The sequence below is a fragment of the Neophocaena asiaeorientalis genome, unplaced genomic scaffold (genome assembly GCF_003031525.2).
Source record: "Neophocaena asiaeorientalis asiaeorientalis breed wild unplaced genomic scaffold, Neophocaena_asiaeorientalis_V1.1 scaffold14, whole genome shotgun sequence".
Taxonomy (NCBI): Eukaryota; Metazoa; Chordata; class Mammalia; order Artiodactyla; family Phocoenidae; genus Neophocaena; species Neophocaena asiaeorientalis.
The window spans coordinates 4,473,107-4,499,904 of NW_020175192.1; the positions used below are offsets into that span (position 1 = coordinate 4,473,107).

The 26,798-nt window shown below is 37.5% G+C and overlaps 1 protein-coding gene and 1 pseudogene across 1 annotated transcript in view; one reads left to right on the forward strand and one right to left on the reverse strand.

Annotated features, from left to right (window-relative positions):
• LOC112413121 (disintegrin and metalloproteinase domain-containing protein 32-like) overlaps window positions 1-26,798 on the reverse strand; it is a 153,038-nt gene that overhangs the window by 47,828 nt on the left and 78,412 nt on the right. The window contains exons 13-16 of the mRNA XM_024764983.1: window positions 22,144-22,236; window positions 20,311-20,509; window positions 1,640-1,745; window positions 1,102-1,282 (exon numbers count right to left, since the gene is read on the reverse strand). Of these exons, the coding sequence (XP_024620751.1) occupies window positions 1,102-1,282; window positions 1,640-1,745; window positions 20,311-20,509; window positions 22,144-22,236 (579 nt within the window). The remainder of the gene's footprint in view (window positions 1-1,101; window positions 1,283-1,639; window positions 1,746-20,310; window positions 20,510-22,143; window positions 22,237-26,798) is intronic.
• Window positions 14,026-14,180, forward strand: LOC112413183 (60S ribosomal protein L39 pseudogene; annotated as a pseudogene).

Here is a 26,798-nt window from a genome sequence, read left to right on the forward strand (position 1 = left end):
ATGCGCTATTATTCGAGTTCCTAAGAAAATATACTAGAAGTTTTCATTAAAATATACTACAGATATCTAACATTCTATTATGGAATGTATTAAACATCCAAATATTAATTCTTTTAAGTATAAAGTATAATAATCAGAGGATTAAGGGTACATTCCCAACTCCCTTATTTCTAGCAATATCAACTTCCCTAAGTTGCAGTTTTCTTAAATGAGTACAATAATACTTTTTCTAAACTATTTGAGATTTGTTTCAAGGTAAAATGAAATAATGTATGTGAAAATGATTTCCTTTCACACATGAAATCACAACACTCTTCAGAGAAATGGCCTCACAAAACCCTTTCTAAACCCCAACACCCTAACCCTTTTAAGCCTTTAATGTGTTCCGTCTTCTCATTAGTTCTTGGCCTCCGTGGTGTGTCTAACAACCCCTTTTAGAATGTAGAGATTTTGAAGTAAATTTATTCCCTCTATGTTTTCTCCAGATTTGGTTGGTTGGTCTCATAGATAACAAATTATAATAACAATAAATAATAATAGCCAACCTATATTTAGCTCTTACTATGTGCTGGGCATTGTGCTAAGCACTTTATACTATTATCTCATTTAATCTTTGCAATAACTCCATAGAGTAAATGTTATTATTATCCCCACTTTACATACAGTTGTGATATCTCAGACTGGTTAGGTAACTTGCAAAATGTCAAAAACTAAGAGGTGAAGACTGATTCTTAGCAGCCCCATCTAAGTTATGCTTTTATCTACTGGGCCGCAAAGAGACATATATTACTAAGTGGGATTTCTTCTTTCTTCTCCAAGAAGAAAAGTGAATTTTCATGTTACGGAATATTTAACTCCGAGTATTCCCAAGATTTCTCTCTTCCCCACTCCAGCCCCAGAACACTTGGATTTTCCTTGCTCACAACACTGAAATTCTAATGGGGATCAAACAACTCTCATTTCCCTCAGAGACCAATTGAAGCTTATTCATTTTCTCCTTAACCAAATATTTAAGTTTACAAAGCACTAGTAATTAACTGCAATATTTATTAAAGGAATTAATAAAACTAGATTTTTAAAAATAGATTTTAAGTCATTTACCCTCCCAGTATCACAAATAGAGCCATTTTTGACCACCATTGGATCTTCTCCACCTGTCGTTGTGTAGTGCATAGTTATACATACAGTATTTCGTACAAAAGCATAAATCACAGAAGCACCGTCTCGAAGGAAAGGAGTTTTAAAGGGGTAGGTGCAAATTAATCTGCCACATATAAGATTCCTGCAAACATAATAAATTATATGATTGTTATGCATTAGGCATTTATTAGGAATGCATCAGATTGGTTTCTCTGACAAAAAAGTAAAAATAAACAATGGTTCTCCATTTATGGCAATATATCTAAGGAAAATGTAACACTTTAATGCTAACATTTAAAGTAAAAAGTAAAGCCATTGATACAGGCTTAATAAGCCTGTAGCACAAGAAAGATGCCAAGGCTAGAGATTTTGATTTCAGATTTACTCCCATACACATGTGATACTTGAAACCACTGGAGTGAATGACATATATAGAGAAAAACTAAAAACAGAATCTTACAGAACACGAGAGGTTATCTTTAATATTTGCATAGCATACCTCCATGCACAAAATTTATATCTGCTTCTTTCTCTACCACAGTTCCCAAACCTATCAGTTTGAGACTGTATTTCTTCATAGCAGGCAAATGGAGCATTTTTTGAACCTGTCAAAGTTAGAAATATATTTGGATTAAAACTTCTTTTTTTTCCATCTTCCTCAATTTCCTCATATATTTATGTTTCTTATGTTTTTTTCTCTATTATTATCATCTATTCAAAAGTTTCTTAGTGACGTTGTAAGAAAAAAGAAATGATTAAAGTGAAAAGTAACGCTCATGGTTATTTCTCCTTTTACTTCATTTTCAGTCATTTCCATCACAAAAGGTATTATGAGGATAAGGGAGAGCTGTAGAAGTGTAAACCTTGAGAGGGCTCTGTGAAAGAAGACAAGAGAGAGAAAACTATACTTGTTCTCCTAGATTCTGAGTAGGAATTTATAAAAAGCCAGGTGTATAAAAAAATCTCATTAAAGAAACCTCGTATCTTCGGAAAGTCTGAAGTGAAGGGACCAAAATTGCCAAACTATAAATTTACCTATTTTTCCTTCATTCCTATACTAGTTTTTTTATCATTGTGTAAAAAACTACCAATATACTGGCACCTTAAAACAATACCCACGTCACAGTTTCTGTAAGTCAGGAGCCTGGCAAAGCACAAGCAGGTTTTCGGTTCAGGGTCTCACTAGGCTGAAATAAAGTTCTTAGCTGGGGTTACAGTCTCATTTGAGGCTGGAGTCCTCTTCCAATCTCACTGGTCGTTGGAAGAATTCATTTTTTTGCACCCATTGCTCCATTGTCTTACTATCTGCCAGGGGTTGCTCTTGATCCCTCGGGTCCTAGTCACACGGCCCTCTCACAACAATGGCAGCTTATTGCTGCCAAGCCAGCAAGAGAATCTTCTGACATCTTCCATCTTCTAAAGGCTCACATTATTAGGTGAGGCCCCACTCAGAATGATCTCCCTTTTGATTAATTCAAATTTGACTAATTATGGACCTTAATTACATCTTTAAAATTCCTTCATATTTACTATATAATCTAATCATAGGAATGATATTCCATCATATATTCACGGGTTCTCCCCCAACTCAGAGAGGGGATTATCCAAGAAATGTACACCAGAAGAATATTGGGAGCCATCTTAGAATTCCACCTAGCACAGTCACCGTCTCCAAAATGAACCTTGCTAAGTCTAGCTGCCCATCTATAAAATATAAAAGTAGGTAATAATATCTACCTCAGTGGAGTGTTATGAAACTTAATTAAGATGATGCTTATTTAGTCACTCTTTTTTTTATTAATTTATTTTTGGTTGCGTTGGGTCTTCATTGCTGTGCATGGGCTTTCTCTAGTTGCGGCGAGCGGGGGCTACACTTCACTGCGGTGTGCGGACTTCTCATTGCAGTGGCTTCTCTTGTTGCAGAGCACGGGCTCTAGGCTCACAGGCTCTAGAGCGCGGGCTCAGTAATTGTGGCACCATGGGCTTAATTGCCGAACAGCATGTGGGATCTTCCTGGACCAGGGCTCGAACCTGTGACCCCTGTGACCCTTCCTGGCAGGCGGATTTTCAACCACTGCGCCACCAGGGAAGTCCCATATTTAGTCACTCTTAATTCCCATCTAATCCTTCTCCATTTTCTTTTGAGATTAAGAAGGTTTCTCCTAGTTACCAGCTCCTTCTATGATTTACATTTTCCCCACTATTCCCTTTAATTTTTTACCTTCTCCTAATTCCATCTCTTTCCACCATTTTTAAACATTGGTCCATCAAGGGTGCTTGTATATGTACCGTGAGGACAGGTAATGGTATTTCTGAGTATTCACAATGTTTATTAGCTCAGTTGTGAATCTGAGAATACCAGGTTAGGAATGCTCTTCATCCAGGCCAATTTTTACTCATTCAAATAGTGCTTCTAAAGGTACCAATGAGCCCTGTATTTAATTTCTCCCTTGAATACCTTCTCTCATTAGTGTTAGGGACTTTCTTTCAGCTCAGTCTGGGTTTTCCAAGGTGATATGGAAACACCAAAAGGGCAACACTTTGAAAATGTGAAATCACATGTCAAGTATTTCCTTAAAGCCAGTATACTGATGAAGTCTACAAAGAGAATTTTCTCTTCTATAGTCCAAATAGTGTATTTATATTCCCTCTAACCTATTATCAAATGCTATGAGGTACCACAAAATAGTAGATGGACTTTCATAGACAGATGTGCATGGCTGGTACTAGGTCAGTAAATGTGGGTGCTGGAAAACTACTGCAAGTAGTTTAGGCAAGACTCATAAATAGCACTGCAGAGTAGGGAGTTTGAGGTTTTACTCCCTTGACCACTATTAGAGACGACTAGTTTACGTTTCCAGTTAGATGGACTAGAAGGCCACCCCATCTCAACTGTAATAAAGGGAGCCATTGAAACGTTAGCTGAAGTTTTATCTTTCATAACCTGACATCTTTCTCACCTCATCTCATGACTAATAGGATATGCAACTTAACATATCCTAAAACCAAATTCTGTTTTACACCCTAGGCTTCTTTATAGGACCATTAGTCAACCAATGTTCAGGCGAAAACTTAAGAAGAATTCTTGATTTCTTTTTCCCCCCCTCACTACCTGCCTCCACCATCTAATCCACGTATTATGGACACTGCCCCTAAATACAGCCTGAGCATGACCACTTCTCATCTGCTGTGCAGCCATCACTCTAGCCTGTGCTATCATCAGTTCTCTTCTAATATGCTACCATAGCTTCTAAACGACTCCCCACTTCCACTCTCCATAGTACATTCTCCATATCGTAAGTCAGAGTGATCTTTTTAAAAAATAAAAATACATCAGCCTCTTAATTAAATACCTCTAGTGGTTTCCCATTACATTAAGAATAAAATCCAATTTTCTTGCCATGGTCCTTACTCAGCCTGGTTCACTACCTTTCAGCCACACTGCCCTTCTTTTCATCCTTGAACTCACCAAATTCATTCCTAACTCAGAACCATAACATTTGCTGCATTTCTCTGCCCAAAATGCTCTTTCCTAAGATCATCTTCTGGCTGACTTCTTCTTAATATTAAAGTTTCTACTCAAATTTCACTTCCACACAGAAACCATCTCTGAACACCCTGTCTGAACAGCCTCACCTTCATCATCAGTCTTTTTCCTATCACTCTGTTTGCTGTTGCTTTGTTTGGGGGATTTTTTTGTTGTTGTTATCATACCATTCACCACTAATGGAAATGATTATATTTATTTATTTACTTACTTACTAATTTTTTATTGTTCATGCCTGAACCCTTCACTGGAATATAACCTCCATAAGAATAGGAATCTTTTTTTTTTTTGTCTTTCCCATCCCTGGGTTTCCAGTCCTAGAAGAATGCCTCACCCAATTAAGGTGATAAATAAATATTTATTGAATGAATGAAAAAAATCAACACCTTGGGGAACATATTCCATGATCTGTCTTTCTTATGGAGTTTGACATCCAAAATCAAAACCTCCAATAGGAATTATACCTATTCTATTTGAAGCAATAGAGATTTTTAAAGATTAACATTTGAAACAAACTCCTTAGTGATCTCTCCCAAATTATGTTTCCAATGTCACCTCACTAATTTCATTAGTTTCTGTTTTGTGGCCTTCTAAATATTTTTTATTGAAAGAGGCAATATCGATTCTACATTTTTCAAATAACTTGTAGATAGAACCAATTTAAAATTTCCACAAATTCATGATAAGAAGTAAGAGTTGAAGTTTTTTCCTCATGGCTCCTAAAACAGTCCTAAGAGATATTTAAGATAAATAAGCATAAACTTACTTATACAATCTGAAGCCACTTGAGCTATATAATTCTTTTCCATCTCCAATAAACTACAGATTATTACTGTAACACCAGCTAAAATAATGGAGACATAACTATTTTCAAAGACGTCCAGGAAATTCATCACTAATTATGAGAATAACAAGAGACAGATTAAATGAAATATTTATTATATTGGCACTCAAGGAAGAAATGTAAGTAAAGATTATCTATCTCTTGTTTTCATTTATGTTTACACTCCAGCTTCATTCTTCTGTCTCATTGAGGCCAATCTTTTTCCACATGGTCAAAAACATAGCTGCCCAAAACTCTGGAGCTTTATTTATGATAATTTTGAGCCCTTAGAGGGAAAACTCTCTTGTTTAACTGTCTAAAAGTCCCAGAAGAGAAACTCAGAACCTCCCCAACTCCCTTAGCATGACTTAGACATTCAGCCTAAAACCCACCAAATGTAGCAAGGTTGAAGAGTACTGCAGTTAGACTGGGTCTGGTTAGGTACCAGCTACTGTCCAACCAAGTACAAACAGGGGTATAAGACCAAACTATACTAATAACATATTTCCCACAGTAACCATGTGGATATTAAGCAGTTCTTAGAAAATGGTACTAAGAGGAAAATCCTACCAGTTTATGATACTCTGATCTATACTAACCTCTGCCTTCTCTATATAAACTCTGGTACTCCAGAAAAACATGACTACTAGAAAGCATAAACTGTTACCATAACCTCAACTTTGGCTAACTGTCCCCCAATATCCATTCCTTCTTTCTTCCATTTAGTAATAGAACTTTCTTGTTATTAGCAGGGCACATAGACACCAAGCTAGAGAAAACATTTTTCAGACTCCCTTGCAACTAGATATGGTATGTGACTAGGTTCTGGTCAGTGGATTATGAGTAGAAATTATATGCAAAACATCCAGTTAATGGCATTAAGCGCAAGCTGGTCACACTTCCATTTCTTCTTTTCTCCATTCCATGGGCAAGTATAAACGTTTTGTGCTGGAAAACTACCTTCTCCCAGAGACACAAGGGATGACGGAGCAAAAAGAAAGATGACAGGTTCCTGAAAAATGTCATAGAGCAAAGCTGCTGAACCATCTTTGATGAATTGCCTATCTCTGGAATACTATATGAGAGAGAAAATACAGTCTATCTCTTTTGAACCATTGTATTTTTAGGTATCTGTTTAATAAGTTTATTCTCTAACTAATAACGAGGATTGCCATTATAGTAAACCAAATGCTTTAGGAATGGGTGTCCCATATAAAATGTATTACACCAGATGCCACGGTTCACTAGTAACAGGAAGACCAGATTGATCCAGACTGAGCTCCAAACTGATCCACAGTGTTCAGAGGACCAGTGGGAGCACAGGTGGTCAGTTCTACCCAATATCTGCATTGCAGTCATTGAAGAGTTTGCAGTACTGAGTCCAGTGGGATCAGCTATTAACATAGGCAATCTTACAGACACTTTAGAAGCAATTATTACCATTCATGAGATCAAACAAATTAAGCTCAGTTGAATGACCACTTTGAATACTTGTAGTTTCCATTACATAATTCCTGAAACTTCCTATTTATCTTGGTCTCACTTTTATGAGATTCTATCATAGCACTATTTCTTCTGAGTTCTAAGACACTTTATTTTTTCCTCAGATAAAGGTGCAAGCACTATATTCAGAGAGCCACAGTTCCTATCTCCCGATCTCCCTTATATCTGTCATACCAATAAATGCACTACCTATAAAAAATTTTCTAGGGGCCAAAGACAGTGGGCCATCCTCTATACCAGAATTAGAAATGTGTGACAGACTTTAAGTCTAGGTGTTTGGGGCCAAATATTAATTAAATGAATTGACTCCCTGGGGATACTAACTTTCAGAAAATAATTTATTGGTAATAATTTATTGGTAATTAACTGGTAATCTATTGGTAAAGAAAATAATTTATTGGTAATTTATTGGTAAAGAATTTTTGAGGCCTTGATCTCTCTTGGTAAAATTATCCTGGACATTTTATCAAGAACTAGACTAGGACACACATCTACTTCTCTGACATTTAAAAAACTCTCATTGAGGAAGAGATCAGCAAGAAGGCAGAGTAAGAGATCTCTCCAGCCTTCGTTCCCTCCCCCCGAACACACAAAAACAACAGTTAGCTCTCTACAAACGAAAATAGCCCTGGGAGGGGCTCAAGGGTACGATTAAGAACCTATAGCGGGCTTCCCTGGTGGCGCAGTGGTTGAGAGTCGGCCTGCCAATGCAGGGGACGTGGGTTCGTGCCCCAGTCCGGGAAAATCCCACATGCCGCGGAGCGGCTGGGCCCGTGAGCCATGGCTGCTGAGCCTGCGCATCCGGAGCCTGTGCTCCGCAACGGGAGAGGCCACAGCAGTGAGAGGCCCGCGTACCGCAAAAAAAAGAAAGAACCTATAGCAACACAGTGGAGCAAGAAAGGAGACTAACTGGATAGAAAGGACCACTGGGTAGATGACTTGGTGGACATACTTGGAGAGAGCCAGGAACACAGAAGGGTGGGGACTATCAGCATCTGTCATGCAGTGGATGCCACCACCGTCCCCAGTGGCCTGCTCTCCAGAGGACATGGCAGAGTTTGCCAGGAGGGCCTCCACAACAGCCATGGACACCCCACAGCTTTCACAGTCGAGGATCACACAGGGCTCACCACAGGAGGACCCCAGCAGCCCACTCCACAGAGGACACTGGCAGCTTTCTCCATGAGGCTATCGAGAGCCATCTCCACCCAACTAAGAAGATGCTGCTGCACCCCACCCAGAAAGAGCTGCTACCGTTCTGGCCAAAGACCAGGGCTGCCCCTCCACCCCAAACGCTGCATATGCCCCAGACCCCAGAGCCAGAGCTGCTCCATGGGCACCCAGTCACCAATCCTGTGTGCTGCCCAGAGCCTTAGACCCTGGATCCACTGTTGCTCAGCAAGCACATGCTTTCCAGGCCTTGCCTCCATGGGTGCTCCACGTGTGCCCATGCCTGAGACAGCAGGAAAAGCCTACAGGTAATATCATACAGCTAATACTATACTTATCTAACTAAGCGTAATATTAAGCATTCTCCATCTAAGAGCACATCGCTAAATCACAACAATGTTTTACTAATTTCTTACTACTTTCATTCAATATTGACCCTATACAGTGGAGTAAGGAAATAAAAACAAGTAAATAACATACAAACTGGAAAATAAAAAGTAAAACATTCTTTATTCTCAGAAGACATGATTGTGTGTGTGTGTGTAGAAAATCCAAGAAAGTCAACAAAAAATACTAGTAGAGCCAGTGTGGTAGGTATTGTGGGTCATTATCAAATTCCAGTGATCTCTGCGAAATATAGCTTTTTAGACAAAAAAGTATACAGTTTGCTTCTAGCAGTAAATTTCATATCATCTTTGTCAGCATTTGTATAGGAAGAAATAACTCGGAAAGCGCTAGATGTTTGATTAGTTACCAGGCAATATACAAAATGTGTTGTAAATTTTTTTTCTTATGATGATTCATTCTGAGCAAGTACTCTGAATTCTTATTATATATTTTTTCCATTTAACAATTGTTCATCTACATCATAGTATAATTCTCTATTCTGTGATGACCAATTAGAATAAGATTTCTCTATATTTAGTAGGCATCATTATGACTTACTATATTCGATCACAGATAAGGGATCAAGATACAAAAATCGATTGTATTTCTACCTATTAGCAACAAACAACTGGAAAACCAATCTTCATAAAAACAACAATTTTTACAATAGTACCAAAACCTAAAATGTAGTTAGGATTAATATAAAATAAAGATATTAAAAATATGTTCATTAAACTACAAAATGCTGCTTAAAGCGTCATGGGTTGCAAAACACAATACTGTTAAGATACTAATAATCCAGAATTCATCTATAAATCTGACACAACCTCAATCAAAATTCTAGGAGGCAATTTTTTTTTTTAGAAATTGGCAAGCTGATGTTAAAATTTATATGGAGATGTAAAGGACTCAGAAAATCCAAAGCAGTATTGAAAAAGAATAAATGAAATTGAATGACTTATATTACCTAATATATAAAGGTTTACTATAAACTACAGTAATCAATAGCATAAGGATAAACAGATTGATGTAGAATAAATCTAGAAATGGAACTATATTATATTATCAACTGATTTTAAACAGAGATAGCAAATCAATGGAATGAAAAATAATAATCTTTCCAAGAAATAATGATTTAAAAGAAAAGTTAGGTTCAAGGTGAAGATGGTGGAATAGGAGGAACTGGAGCTCACCTCTCCTCACAAATATATCAAGAATACATCTACAAATGGAACAATTCACACAAAGCACCTGCTGAACACTAGCAGAGGACCTCAGACACCCAAAAGGACAAGAAAAGATCCCCGCATAACCAGGTAGGATGAAAGAGAGAAAAGGAAGAAAAAGAAAGGAGGAAACAGGATGGGACCTGCTCTGCTGGGAGGAGTTGAAGGAGAGGAGAGGTTCCCGCAACTGGAGAAGCCCCCTCACTGGCAGGGCAATTAGCTGAGATAGAAGGGGAGCTGCGAGGGCTATCAGAGGAAAGTGCAGCAACCAGTCTGTGGCAGGCAAGACAGAGAGAGATTTACACAGATGGTCCATGCCACAGCCTGCAAGCCCCAGGGTGAAACGGGTGTCTGCCAGTGCCGGAACATGGGGTTTGGAGAGCAGACCCAGGGAGAGGAGGGCTGTTGGCTGCTCGGAGACAGCCTGAGGGGACAGAAGTGAGGAGCTCTGCAACTGGGAATGCTCTTGGAAGAAGCCTGGACCACCACAGAAGTGAGGAGCCACTGCTGAGTGATGCATGAAGGGCGGGTCTGCCATCACAGCCTCTCTCCCACACGCCAGCCCACGCCACCACAGGCACTAGGAGGGGCTCCAACCAGAGTGAGCATGCGTGCCCCAGTTGTTTCCACCTTATCCCCCTCCCGCCTGAGTCAGTCGCTGCCCCACCCCCTCCCACCGAAACAGGCCAGCATGCCCCCAGTTGCTGCCTTCGCTCCCACTCACCTGGGCAGTGAGCAGATGCCTGAGGTAGCCCACATGCAGAGGTGGGGCCGAAACCAAAGCTGAGCCCCAGGGGCTGTGCAACTAAGAAGAACTGAAATCTCTCCTTGCAGCTGCACAAGCCACGGATTAACCACCGCCACGATCAGCTTGGTAAACCCAGCACCTATAGAACATCTGAAGGGACAATGAGCGCTCCCACGGCTGAGACGGATCCAGCTTTAGCAGCTGTGGACTTTGTGGGCACGTACACGCAGGAGCTGGGCCAGGTCAAAGTCTGAGCTGCCTCCACAGTGCCCACAGCGGGTCCAAAGACCTACCTAGAGGTCTTGGAGTGTCTCCTGGGGAGGCGGAGGTTGGCTGTAGCTCACCATGTAGGCAAGGACACTGGTATCAGAGGCCCCAGAGAATTTTGTTGTTGTTTTATTTCTTTTTTTAAAAATTTTCTGGGGTATTTTTTGTTTTGGGAGGTTTTGTTTTTTTGTTGTTTTCTTAGTTTATTATTTATTGTTTGTTTTGGTTTTTCTGTTTGGTTGTTTTCTTGGTTTTTTTTGTTTTCATTGGGGATTTTTTTTGGATTGTTTTTCTTCGGTTTTGTTTCTCTGTTTTATTTTGTTTATTTGGTTGCACAGCACAGCTTTCAGGATTTTGGTTCTCCAAACAGGGATCAAACCCAAGCCCCCAGGGGGGAAGCACCCACTTATGGCTGCAGGACCGCCCAGGAATATTAATTGACATGACCTCTCCTGGAGATCCCCATCTTGGCACCAAGACCCAGCCCCACCCAACAGCCTGCAAGCTCCAGTGCTAGAACTACTCAGGCCAAACAACCAGCAAGACAGGAATACAGCCCCCCCCATCAGCAGACAGGCTGTCTAAAGTCGTACTAAGCTCCTGGACACCCCAAAACACACCCCTGGACAAGGACCTGCCCACCAGAGGGCCAAGACCCAGCTCCACCCACCAGAAAACAGGCACCAGCCCCTCCCATCAGGAAGCCTACACAAGCCCCTGGACCAACCTCCACCACCAGGGGGCAGACACCAGAAGCAAGAGGAGCTACGATCCTGCAGCCTGTAGAAAGGAGACTTCGGACACAGTAAGTTAGATAAAATGAGATGACAGAGAAATATGTTGCAGATGAAGAAGTAAGGCAAAAGTCTCTCCTAAATGAAGAGGAAATAGGCAATCTAGCAGAAAAAGAATTCAGAATAATGATAGTAAAGATGATCCAAGATCTTGGAAAAAGAATGGAGGCACGGGTCGAGAAGATACAAGAAATGCTTAACAAGGACCTAGAAGAACTAAAGAACAAACAAACAGTGGTGAACAATATAATAACTGAAATGAAAAATACACTAGAAGGAATCAATAGCAAAATTACTGAGGCAGAAGTACAGATAAGTGAGCTGGAAGACAGAATGGTGGAAATCACTGCCACAGAACAGAATAAAGAAAAAACAATTAAAAGAAATAAGGACAGTCTCAGAGACCTCTGGGACAACATTAATTGTAAGAACATTCAAATTATAGGGGTCCCAGAAGAAGAGGAGAAAGAGAAAGGGACTGACAAAATATTTGAAGAGATTACAGTTGAAAACTTCCCTAACATGGGAAAGGAAACAGTCACCCAAGTCCAGGAAGTGCAGAGTCCCACACAGGATAAACCCAAGGAGAAACACGTCAAGACACATATTAATCAAACTAACAAAAATTAAATACAGAGAAAAAAATGTTAAAAGCAGCAAGGGAAAAGCAACAGATAGCACACAAGGGAATCCCCATAAGGTTATCAGCTGATTTTTCAGCTGATACCTGCAGGCCAAAAGGGAGTGGCATGATATCTTTAAAGTGATGAAAGGGAAAAACCTTACAACCAAGAATACTCTGTGTAGCAAGGCTCTCATTAGATTTGATGGAGAAATCAAAAGCTTTGCAGACAAGCAAAAGCTAAGAGAATTCAGCACCATCAAACCAGCTTTACAACAAATGCTAAAGGAACTTCTCTAAGTGGGAACACAAGAGAAGAGAACAAAAGAGGAGGGGAAGAAAAGAGACTGACAAAAACAAACACAAAACAATTAAGAAAATGGCAATAAAAACATACATATTGATAATTACCTTAAATGTAAATGAATTAAACGCTACAACCAAAAGACACAGACTGGCTGAATAAATACAAAAACAAGACCCATATATATGCTGTCTACCAGAGAGCCATTTCAGACCTAGGGACACACACAGACCGAAAGTGAGGGGCAAATGGAAATAAAAAGAAAGCTGGAGTAGCAGTACTCATATCAGACAAAATAGACTTTAAAATAAAGAGACAAGGAAGGACACTACATAATGATCAAGGTATCAATTGAAGAAGATGTAACAGTTGTAAATACAGATGCACCTAACATGTACCTCAATATATAAGGCAAATGTTAAGCCATAAAAGGGAAAATCGACAGTAACACAATAATTACGGGGGACTTTAACATCGCACTTACACCGAAGGACAGATCATCCAGACAGAATATTAATAAGAAAACACAAACCTTAAATGAAACATTAGTTCAGAGAGATTAACTGATATTTACAGGACATTCCATCTGAAAGCAGCAGTATACACTTTCTTCTCAAGTGCCCATGGAACATTCTCCAGGATAAATCAGATCTTGAGTCACAAATCAAGCCTTGGTAAATTTAAGAAAATTGAAATAATATCAAGTATGCTTCCTGACCACAATGCTAAGAGATTAGAGATTAAATACAGGAAAAGAAATTATACAAACCACAAACACATGGAGGCTAAACAATGTTACTAAGCAATCGATGGACCACTGAAGAAATCAAAGAGGAAATCTAAAAATACCTAGAGACAACAAAAACATGACCATCCAAAACCTATGGAAGGCAGCAAAAGCACTTCTAAGAAGGAAGTTTACAGCAATACAATCTCACCTCAAGAAACAAGAAAAATCTCAAATAAACAACCTAACGTTACAATTAAAGCAACCAGATAAAGAAGAAGAAACAAAACCCAAAGTTAGTAGAAGGAAAGAAATCATAAATATCAGAGAAGAAATAAATGAAATAGAGACAGAAAAAAACAATAGCAAAGACCAATGAAACTGAAAGCTGGTTCTTTGAAAAGATAAGCAAAATTGATAAGCCTTTAGCCAGACTCATAAAGAAAAAGGAGAGAGGACTCAAGTCAATAAAATTAAAAATGAAAAAGGAGAAGTCGTACACCACAGAATACAAAGGATCATAAGAGGCTACTACAAGCAACTAACCATACCCCAATAAAATGGACAACCTAGAAGAAATGGACAAATTCTTAGAAAGATACAACCTTCCAAGATTGAACCAGGAAGAAATAAAAAATATGAACAGACTAACCACAAGAACTGTGATTAAAAATCTTCCAACAGGCCTTCTAAATACGTCCTTCCACTCACTTCCTCCTCTTTTCTCTTGTCTGCCATCCTATGTGTGGTTGAATTTGCTCCTCGCCATGTCTTCTCACAAGACTTTCAGGATCAAGCGATTCCTGGCCAAAAACGAAAGCAGAATCATCCCATTCCCCAATGGATTCAAATAAAAACTGGTAATAAAATCAGATACAACTCCAAGAGAAGACACTGGAGAAGAACTAAGCTGGGTCTATAAGGGACCGCACATGAAGTGTCACACATTTATGTGATCAAGGTCAATTGCATCTTAACGTATCAGAACATCACTAGTGTCTGGAACAGCTGCCTGTGTTTGATGGGAAAAATGGAATGGCTCTCTCCTCTTTTCTTGATCTTTCCTCATCACTGCTCACTGTGTAACTCAGCAATAAATATGTGAAACCTTTTGTTGGAAAAAAAAAATCTTCCGACAAAAAAAAGGCAAGGACCAGATGACTTCACAGGCAAATTCTATCAAACATTTAGAGAAGAGTTAACACCTACCCTTCTGAAACTCTTCCCAAAAATTGCATAGGAAGGAACACTGCCAAGCTCATTGTATGAGGCCACTATCATCCTGATACCAAAACCAGACAAAGATATCACAAAAAAAGAAAATTACAGACCCCTATCACTGATGAACATAGACACAAAAATCCTCAACAAAATACTAGCAAACAGAATCCAACAACACATTAAAAGGATCATACACCATGATCAAGTGGAATTTACCCTAGGGATGAAAGGATTTTTCGATATCCGCAAATCAATCAATGTGATACACCACATCAACAAATTGAAGAATAAAAACCATATGATCATCTCAATAGATGCAGAAAGAACTTTTGACAAAATTCAACAGTGATTTACGATAAAAAAAAAAAAAACTCCAGAATATGGGGAGAGAGAGGACCTACCTCAACATAATAAAGACCATATATGACAAACCCACAGCAAACATCATTCTCCATGGTGAAAAGCAGAAAGCATTTCCTCTAAGATCAGGAACAAGTCAAGGATGTCCACTCTCGCCACTTTTATTCCACATAGTTTTGGAAGTCCTAGCCTTGGCAATCAGAGAAGAAAAAGAAATAAAAGGAACACAACTTGGAAAAGAAGTAAAAATCTCACTGTTTGCAGATGACATGATAGTATACATAGAAAACCCTAAAGATGTTACCAGAAAATTACTAGAGCTCATCAATGAATTAGGTAAAGTTGCAGGATACAAAATTAATATAAAGAAATCTGTTGCACACCTATACACTAACAACGAAAGATCAGAAAGAGAAATCAAGGAAACAATTCCATTTACTATTGCATCAAAAAGAACAAATTGCCTAGGTATAAACCTACCTAAGGAGGCAAGAGACCTGTACTCCAAAAACTATAAGATACTGATGAAAGAAATAGAATACGACACAAACAGATGGAGAAATATACCATGTTCTTGGATTGGAAGAATCAATATTGTGAAAATGACTATACTACCCAAAGCAAGCTACAGGTTCAATGCAATCGCTATCAAACTGCCGATGGCATTTTTCACAGAATTAGAACAAAACATTTTACAATTTGTATGGAAACAGGAAAGACCCTGAATGGCCAAAGCAATCTTGAGAAAGAAAAACAAAGCTGGAGGAATCAGGCTCCCTGACTTCAGACTATACTACAAAGCTACAGTCATCAAAACAGTGTGGTACTGGTACAAGAACAGATATATAGATCAATAGAACAGGATAGAAAGTCCAGAAATAAATCCACACACTTATGTTCACCTAATCTACAACAAACGAGGCAAGAATATACAGTGGAGAGAGTCTCTTCAATAAGTGGTGATGAGAAAGCCGGACAGCTACATGTAAAAGAATGAAATTAGAACACACCCAAACACCATACACAAAAGTAAACTCAAAATGTATTAAAGACCTAAATATAAGGCCGGATACTATAAAACTTTTGAGAAAAACATAGGGAGAACACTCTCTGACATAAATCGCAGAAAGATCTTTTTCAATCCACATCCTAGAGTAATGGAAATAAAAACAAAAATAAACAAATGGGACCTAATTAAACTTAAAAGCTTTTGCACAGCAAAGGAAATGGTAAACAAAAGTAAAAGACAACCCTCAGAATGGGAGAAAATATTTGCAAATGAAGCCACCAACAACGGATTAATCTCTAAAATATACAAACAGCTCAGGCAGCTCAATATCAGAAAAAAAAAAACCCAATCAAAAAATGGGTGGAAGATCTAAATAGACATTTCTCCAAAGAAGACATACAGATGGTTAAAAAGCACATGAAGAGATGCTCAATATCAGTAATTATTATAGATATATAAATCAAAACTACAATGAGGTATCACCACACACAGGTCAAAATGGCCATCATCAAAAATCTACAAACAATAAGTGCTGGAGAGGGTCTGTAGAAAAGGGAACCCTCCTACACTGTTGGTGGGAATGAAAACTGGTACAGCCACTACGGAGAACAGTATGGAGGTTCCTTTAAAAACTGAAAATAGAGCTACCATATGATCCGGCAATACCAGTCCTGGGCATATATCTGGAGAAAACCATAATTCAAAAAGATACATGCACCCCAATGTTCACTGCAGCATACTATTCACAATAGCCAATAGCCAGGACATGGAAGCAACCTAAATGTCCATCAACAGAGGAATGGATAAAGAAGATGTGGTACATATATACAATGGAATATTACTCAGCCATAAAAAAGAACAAAATAATGTCATTTCCAGCAACAAAGATGGAACCTAGAGATTGTCATACTGAGTGAAGTGGGTCAGACACAGAAAGACAAATGTCATATGATATCATTAAATATGGAAGAGGTTACAAATGAATTTATCTACAAAACAGAAATAGAGTTACAGATGTAGAAAATAAACTTATGGTTTCCAGGGGGTAAGGGGCAAGGGAGGGATAAACTGGAAGATTGGGACAGACATATACACACTACTATATATAAAGTAGATAACGAATAAGGACCTACTGAATAGCACAAGGAACTCTACTCCATACTCTGTAATAGCACATATGGGAAAAGAATCTAAAAAAGAGTAGATATACATATACGTATAACAGATTCACTCTACAGTACACGTGAAACTAACAGAATGCTGTAAATCAACTACACTCCAATAAAAATTTTTGAAAAGTTTAAATAAATAAAAATAAAAGTTAAATCAAAACCTCAGAGAAAAACAGGAAAATATGTGGATGACTTTGGAGTAGGCAAATACTTCTTAGAAAAACTATAGAAAAAATTTGATGAACTAAACTTCTTCAAAATTAAAGTTTTCTTATCAAAAAGCACCATTAAAAATGTACATGGGAAACTGCATATTGGGAAAAAAATACAATACTTATATCTTAAAATGCATTTGAATATAGAATGTATAAATTACACATATAAATAATAAAAAGGCAAAAACCCAATTAAAAACGGGCAAAGATGTGAATGAACACTACAAACGGAAAATATATATATTCCATATATCATATATGTAATCAATAAGCACCAAATAATGTGCTCAACATCTTTGATATCAATCATGATAGCAATGCAAATTAAAGCCAGAATCAACTACCATTTTACAACCAATACAATTACTAAAATTAAAAAGACTCACAACATCAAATGTCACCAAGAACATGGAGCAACTGAAGTTCTCATGTTGCTGGTAGAGATAAGAAGTAGTATAATGACTTTAGAAAACAGTGAGCAGGTTTCTCATAAAATTAAGCATACAGCTACTCTTAAGACAGCAGTTCCACTCCAAAATCTTTACTCAGGAGAAACAGAAACATACATTTACAAAAAGACTTATATATGAAGCCTCATAACCCCTCTATTCATAATAGAAAAAAAACCTAGAAACAATCCAAATGTCCATAAATATGAGAATGTAAAAACCATCTGTAGAATACTCATATGATGAAATACTTCATTTATATGAAGTTCAAGAACAGGTAAAATTAACATATGATAATAGGAAAGATAACCATTATTGCCTTAAAGGAACTGACTGAAAAGAGATAGAAAGGAACTTACTGAGCTGATGAAAATTTTCTACTCTTTAATTGAAGTGAGGATTACATCAAAATATACACTTCAGATCTATGAAGTTCACTTTACATAATTATATCCCGATTTTTAAAAGTTCATGGTTAATGCTGCTAGTAGTAACATGATATCTGAAAGGTAAATCCATATCCACATTATGTCTCTATTCCAATGAGAGGAAATTGCTGCCCTTTATGTGTTGGGAGAGATCTAATGTCATCAAGTTGGCTCAGTGGCTGGCCAGTCTGTCACAGCACTGTGCTATATCAGAATCTGAATTCTGGCCCATTGCTGTTGACTTAGCCCATGGCTGTTAACCAAGCAACAAAAGTAATCAGATGATCTTGCTGAGGGAAATTCTATTTTTGAACCCACACATTGTCTCCATCCCTGCAGCCATAAACTCTTTGTACATGGATTCGCTATGAAAGTACTAGGGTACCTGGGAAAAAATGCTAGCATTCACAGGACAGATAATGTTCTTTATCTGATTATACATAGCCTCCTCTATGTGGCATGCCCTGGGTTGAACTTTACATGCAACACAAATATCTTCACATTCCCTGCTCTACCTGACAGGCACAACCACACACACCTTCTCCAGAACTTCTTGTTATCAATTTTTTATTATTATTGTTTCAAGTCCTAATTCATTGCACATGATTAGTCACTGTCAAATATCAAGACTGCCTCTGAATTTCTCTCTTTCGGACAAAGTAGGAAACCACACACACTGCTAGAATTCTACACAATAAGAGAATTTTCCTACATCATTTTTCAAAAACACCTCTGAGAGAGGTTATAATTATGCAGAGGGAATCCACTTCCAAATGGTGTCAAATACTGAGCAGACTCATCTGCACCAGGCCTTAATTTTTTCTTCCTCCAGCAACTAGTTATAGTAAACTTCCCATAAAGCCATAGAAATGCATTGAGACTCTCAGATTATTCAATAGAGGGGTTCTCAAACTAATATTTGACAAGAATTAGCCAAGTTGCTAAGAGAGTAGATCTTAAATGTTCTCACCATGAAAAAGAAATGGTAATTATGTGACATAACGGATGTTTAGCTAACACTATGGAGGTAACGATCCTGAAATATATAAAAGTACCAAATCAATACGCTGTACAACTAAAACTTACACAATGTTATATGCCAATTGTATCTCAATAAAGCAGGTGGTTGAGGAGACTTAAACTTACCTGAAACTACAAATCTACTAGAAGAAAACATAGGGAGAAAGCTCTTGGACACTAAACTGGACAAAAATAGATAAGTGGGACTGCATAAAACTAAAAAACTTCTCAGCAAAGGAAACAATCAACAAAGCAAAAATGAAACCTACAGAATGGGAGAAAATATTAGTAAACCATATATCTGATAAGGGATTAATCTCCAAACTATATGTTACTCATACAGCTCAATAAAAAAGACAAATAATGAGATCTAAAAATAGCACAGGAGGGGCTTCCCTGGTGGCGCAGTGGTTGAGAGTCCGCCTGCCGATGCACGGGACATGGGTTCGTGCCCCGGTCCGGGAAGATCCCACGTGCCGCGGAGCGGCTAGGCCTGTGAGCCCCGGCCGCTGAGCCTGCGCGTCTGGAGCCTGTGCTCCGCAACAGGAGAGGCCACAGCGGTGAGAGGCCTGCGTACCGCAAAATGAATAAATAAATAAATAAATAAATAAATAAATAAAACAAAGCATAGCACAGGACCTAAATGGACATTTCTTGAAATAAAAGACATACAAATGACCATCAGATATGTGAAAAGGAGCTCAACATCACTAATCATCAGGGAAATGAAAATCAAAACCACAACTCACAGCTTTTAGGATAGCTGTCATCAAAAAGAAAAAGATAATAAGTATTAACAAGGATGTGGAGAAAAGGAAACTTTTATATACTGTTGGTGGGAATGAAATTGGTACAGCCATTATGGAAAACAGTAGACAGCCTTCTCAAGAATTTAAATGCACTACCTTATGATCCAGTAAGCCTATTCCTGGGTATACATATGCAATGAGTATGTTAAGTAGATGACTGTGGCAATTACTTCACAACGTATATGTATATCACAACATTACGTTGTACACCTTAAACATATTTTTCTCATTTATACCTTAATAAGCTCAAAAAAATAAAAATAGAGAGTTAAACAGAATAAAGAATTTAAATATATATAATTGTCCATTGTCTTGGTAATGTTAATAAAAATACTGAGCACCAACTACATAGATGTTACAATACAATACCTTTTCCATATATGCTCTCACAATGTGCATCAAGATCTTGGCAGCCTCCATCAAAACAAAAAGCTTTTCCTCCTTTACATTTGTGTCCATTGTGTATAGTTATATCAGCCGGACAGCTTCCTGAGCTTCCATTACAAACCTCAGAAACATCACATTCAGGATGCGCAGCGGGCCTACATACAGCACCTGCTTGCATAAGCTAATAGAAATTAAAACATAAAAATTAAAGCATTATATATAAGGTTGTTGTGTTCATCAATATTTATTTTAAAATTGCTCTAATTCTATTTATAGTTTGATGATGTACTTATTCATTAATGTCTCTTACTATCTTCTTGTTATAAAGCATTATGATAATCATATTGAAAAAAATTGAATGTTATCAACCAAAACAGGAGATAAGACATATGCACAAGGAAAAGGATAACACAAATATGATATAATGAGAGCCCAAGTTTTGTTTGTGCTTTGGTAGAAGGGAGGAAAAGTAGCTTTTAGCTTGGGATAATTATTCCTTTGGGGCAAAAATTATGAAATTTAGATAATTTCCAAATAAAATATACTTATTCAAACCATAGTTTTTAAGTATGGAATATCTGTAATTCTATGAAAATGTGAAACCTAAATAACTGAGAATGAACAGTGGGAAACCAAAGAGTGATTAAAGAGGCAGGTCAACTACTGAAGTCTTAGAAAAGAAGGAACCCAACTGTAATCTTTCTCCTGAATTATCCTATGGTTAATTAACACTTTCATGTATACTATTCTGAAATTTTATATAAAGAATCTTAACTGGGCATTTATCTCATACTTCTTAATTGATGACTTCCAGTTCACACTAAAAAGATTATGGAGGTAAGAATTAACCACGATAAGATTCTAGGAGAAAAATAACATAAAACCACATCAGTCAAAGGATAGTGAAGAACACAGAACAGTGGCAGATTGTTCAATAGAGGGGTTCTCATGTGACGAATCTGTCACATATATGTTGGAAGAGCTGAAAAGTAAAACGGGACAGGAATCAACATCTTCACCATATAAGCTAAAATGTGACATTTAAGTCAAATGATCTTTGTATAACAAATTCATAGTTTAAATTTTGTGCTAACACGTAGCATTTGGAAAGTGTTACATCTAGTGAGTTTCATTATTTATGCGTTTATGGAAAATTGCTGTATCTTTCAGTTACATACTTACAGATACCCATCACAACCTAAAATATAACTTTTATTCACAAAAATATAAATATTGGGGGCTTCCCTGGTGGTGCAGTGGCTGAGAGTCCGCCTGCCAACGCAGGGGACACGGGTTCGTGCCCCAGTCCGGGAAGATCCCACATGCCACGGAGCGGCTGGGCCTGTGAGCCATGGCCGCTGAGCCTGCGCGTCCGGAGCCTGTGCTCCACAACGGGAGAGGCCACAACAGTGAGAGGCCCGCGTACCGCCAGAAAAAAAAAAATTGGATAAAATAAATGAAAACAGTCCCTTTTAATGGTGATCTTCTGTATCAAAAAATTCTGTAATAGCTCTCAGTCAAGACTTAAAAACAGTAGGACATTTTAAAAATAGAATAAAGGAATTTTGTTGAACTAGAGTAAAAAAAAAAAGACTTATAAACAATAGCATCATTAGGGAGAATAATGGCATTATAAGGAGGCCTCAACATCCAACTATAATTCATAAAATCAGAAACATCACGCTGAATTTAGTATTTTTTTCTTTACATGAAAGGTCATTTACTTTGACTTACAGCCAAGTGTCTATGTATTCTAAAGTATCCAAGACATAATTCACTATATACTTAGAAGATAGTAATAAACTAAAATCTTACTTGACAGTTGTTGCAGCATAATCCTCTATCACACTGTGTATTTGGTTTCAGCACACAAGTTTGAGGATTACAACAGCTATCAGGTCCACATTGCTATAAATGAGTGGAAGGCACAAGTAAAAATATATCCTGGAAGTAATATAAACATTGTCAGGAGCTGTGCTTATTTTTTTATTTGTGGGGTAAAAATATGCATGCTGTCAACATTTATAGAATTTTGCATCTCTAAACAATTACAATACTAAGGTGTCATTTTTACTTCAGGTCACAACAGAGTAACTGGTACCTTACTAATCCTTATTCAACTAGAAAACTGGGCAAAACATATAAAACAACTTTTTAAAGAAATTGAATAATAGAACAGAGTGTAGAATGGTAGTTACCAGTGCCTGAAAGGTGAGAGGAAAGGGGAGATATTGATCAAAGGGTACAAACTTTCAGGGCTTCCCTGGTGGCGCAGTGGTTGAGAGTCCACCTGCCGATGCAGGGGATGAGGGTTCGTGCCCCGGTCCGGGAAGATCCCATGTGCCGCGGAGCGGCTGGGCCCATAGGCCATGGCTGCTGAGCCTGTGCGTCCGGAGCCTGTGCTCCACAACGGGAGAGGCCACAACAGTGAGAGGCCCCCACGTACCGCCAAAAAAGAAAAGAGGGTACAAACTTTCATTTATGAGATGAGTTATTTCTCAGGATCTAATGTACAGCTTGATGACTATAGTTAACAATACTGTATTGCATACTTGAAACTTGCTAAGAAGTAGAAGTATTTTCACCAAACCAAAAAATGATAACTGTGTGAGATGATGTATATGTAAACTGGTTTGATGCAGGAATCATCTCACAATGTGTACATATACGAAAACATCACATTGTATACCTGTACACCTTAAATATATACAGTTTTTATTTGTTAATCATACCTCAGTAAAGCTGGGGGAAAAAAGGGTGGGTAGAGTTTAGACCCACTGCAAAGTTAGAGAGAACAGTCTCCAAGACTGTCCTCATTTCTTTCACCAATCTCAAGTTCAGTGGATTCCCAAAACCACCCTCAGGTTTTATAATTTACTGGAAGAACTCACTGAAAACTGTTATACTCACAGTTATGGTTTATTATATGGAAAGGATACAAATTAAAATCAGTCAAGAGAAAAAGCACTGAGGACAGAATCCAGGAGAAGCATTAAACATGGAGCTTCTACTGTTTTTATGCCATGGAATCACAGCCATATTACTCTCCCAGCACTGATATGTGATGCTTCCTAACTCATTCTATGAGGTCAGTATTAGCCTAATATCAAGCCCAGACAAAGTAAAATTACATATCAATAAATCTGTAGATCTCATCAATAAATCTACAGCTCAATCAATCAATAAATAGATCTCATAAACATAGATGCAAAATTCCTCAACAAAAAATTAGGAAATTGAATCCAACAATGTGCAAAAATAATTATATACTACAACCAAATGGGATTTATCACAAGTATGCAAGGCTGGTTTATTATGCAAACATCCATTAATATAATCCATCATACTGACAGGCTGAAGAATAAAAATCAGTGACCATAAAAATTGCTGTAGAAAAAGCACTTGACAAAATCCAAACTCACTTATACAAAAGGGTAGCAAACTAGGAATAGAGGGAACTTCTTCAATTTGGTAACATCTAGAAAAAAATCTATGGCTAATATCACAGTTATGGTGAGAAACTATAAGCTTTCCTCCTAAAAAAGAAACAAGGCAAGGATGCCCCCTCTCACCACTCCCTTCAGCATCTTACTGGAAGTCCTAGCTAATGCAATAAGACTAGAAAATGAAGTGAAAATATACAGGTGGGAAAGAAACAAAAACTATTTTTATCCATAGATTACATGACTGCCTATGTAAAGAAAATACCAAATAATTAGCCAAAGAACAATAACAATAAAAGCCTCCTGTGACTAATAAACAATTATAGCAAGGTTGCTGGAAGGTGTTTCCCTTTATATCAACAATGTAAAATAAAAATTTGAAATAAAATACACAATACCATTTGCATTAGCACCAAAACAATGAAGTACTTGGGAATAGTCCCAACAAAATTTTACAGGATCAATATGAGAAAAACTACAAAACTTGATGAAGAAAATCAGAGAAGGTATAAATAAATGGAGAGATAGTCCATGTTCATGGATAGGAAGACTAAATATTGTTAAAATGTCAGTTCCTCACAACTTGATGTAGAGATTCAGTGCAATTACAATAAAAAAACCCAGCAATTATTTTGTGGACATAGTCAAACTGATTCTAAAGTTTATACGGAAAGGCAAAAGACTCAGAGTAGACAACCTAATGCTGAGGAAGAGAAGGAAGAAGAAAAAGAAGAGGCGGAAGAGGAAGAGGAGGAGGAAAATTGAAGGACCAAAAATACCCAGCTTCAAAACTTAATAAAAACTATAATAGTGGCAGTGTAGTATGCACAAAAGAATAGACGAAGAGCTTAGAACAAAATGGAGACCCCAGAAACAGAACTACATAGAGATAACAAAACCTTTGTTAATGGAGTAAATGCAACTCTATGGAGAATTATCAATAAATGGTGTTGGAACAACTTGGGCATTCACAAGGAAAATAATGACTCTAGACACTGACCCTACACCTTTCTCACACACACACACACAAAAATAATAACTCAAATGGGTCATAAGCCTAAAACTAAAATCCAAACTATAAAACTTCTAGGGGCTTAGATTTACAGGGGTAAATCTCCTCTTAAGTGCGCTTCCACAATAAATAAATAGGAATAATACCAATATTAAACAAATTCTTGCAGAAAGTAGGGGTAAGGGAGCACGTTCCAACTCATTTTATGAGTCCAGAATTACCCTGACACCAAAACCAGAAGAAAAGATTGCAAGAAAAGATAAAACTACAGACAATTCCCTTGTTAAAATAAGTGCCATAATCCTGAACAAAACACTGGCAAATTTTAAATTTATATATATACATATAAATTTATATATATTAAATAACCCAAGTGAGGCTAATTTCAGGACTGCATGATGGCTGGGTTAGCACTCAAAAACCAATGAATGAAATGTATCATATTAATAACAGAATAAGTGCTTCCCTGGTGGCGCAGTGGTTGAGAGTCCGCCTGCCGATGCAGGGGACACAGGTTCATGCCCCGGTCTGGGAAGATCCCACATGCTGCGGAGAGGCTGAGCCCGTGAGCCACGGCCACTGAGCCTGCACATCCGGAGCCTGTGCTCTGCAATGGGAGAGGCCACAACAGTGAGAGGCCCATGTACCACACACACACAAAAATAATAATAATAAGAAGAAGAATAGAATAAAAACAGAAAATTCATATGATCAGCTCAATAGACACAGAAATATTTGGCAATATTCAACATTAATTCTTCATTAAAAATTCTCAGCTAACTAAGATTATACTTAATGGAGAGAAATTGAAAGCATTTCCCCTAAGATCAAGAACACGGCAATAACGCCCTCTCTCAATATGCCTATTCAGTTTAGTGCTGGAAGACCTAGCTAGAGCAATTAGTCAAGATAAAAAAAAAATTAAAGTCATCCAAATAAAAAGAGAAGTAAAACTGTGGTTATTTGCTGATGAAATGATCTTACATACAGAAAATCTCAAAGAACCAGTCAAAAAACTTTGAATTAACCAATGATTTCAGTAAAGTGGCAAGATACAAAATCAACATACAGAAATCAATCACATTCCTTTACATTAATAATGAAGCATCTGACAGAGAAATTAAAAAAAAAAACCATCCCATTCACAATAGCATGAAAAACAATAAAATATTTAGGAATAATTTTAACCAAGAAAGTGAAAGATCTGCGTAATGAAAACCACAAAACTCTGCTGAAGGAAATCAAAGAAGACATGAAGAAATGGAAAGATACCCCATGTTCATGAATTGGAAGAGTTAATATTGTTAAAATGGCTATAGTACCCAAAGCCACCTACAGATTCAACATAATCCCTGTAAAAATGCCAAAGGTATTTCTCACAGTAATAGAGAAAACAATCCTAAAATTTGTGTGGAAACTCAAGACTCCAAATTGTGATTCTGAGAAGAAAAGAAAAAAAAAACTGGGAGTATCATGCTTCTGAATTTCAAAGTAAACTACAAAGCCATAGTAATAAAAACCATGTGTGTGTGAAAGCACAAAAGATCCCCAACAGTCAAATCAATTTTGAGAAAGAAGAACAAAGCTGAAAGTATCACACTCCTTGATTTCAAATTACAGCTGGTCCTCCATATCTGTGGGTTCTCAATCCATGCATTCGACCAACCTTAGATTGAAAATATTCAGAAAAAAATCCAGAAAGTTCCAAAAAGCAAAACTTAAATTTGCTGCATTCTGGCAAACTATTTACATAGCATTTACATTTTATTTACAACTATTTACATATCATTTACATTGTATTAGGTATTATAAGTAATCTAGAGATGATTTAAAGTATATGGGAGTATGTGGGTAGGTTATATGGCATTTTATAAAAAGGATTTGAACATCCATGGATTTTGGTATACCTTAAGGGTCCTAGAACCAATCCCCTGTAGATATCAAGGGATGACTGTTTCCTACAAAGCTACAGTAATCAAAACGGTATATTTTGTTTCCTACAAAGCCACAATAAG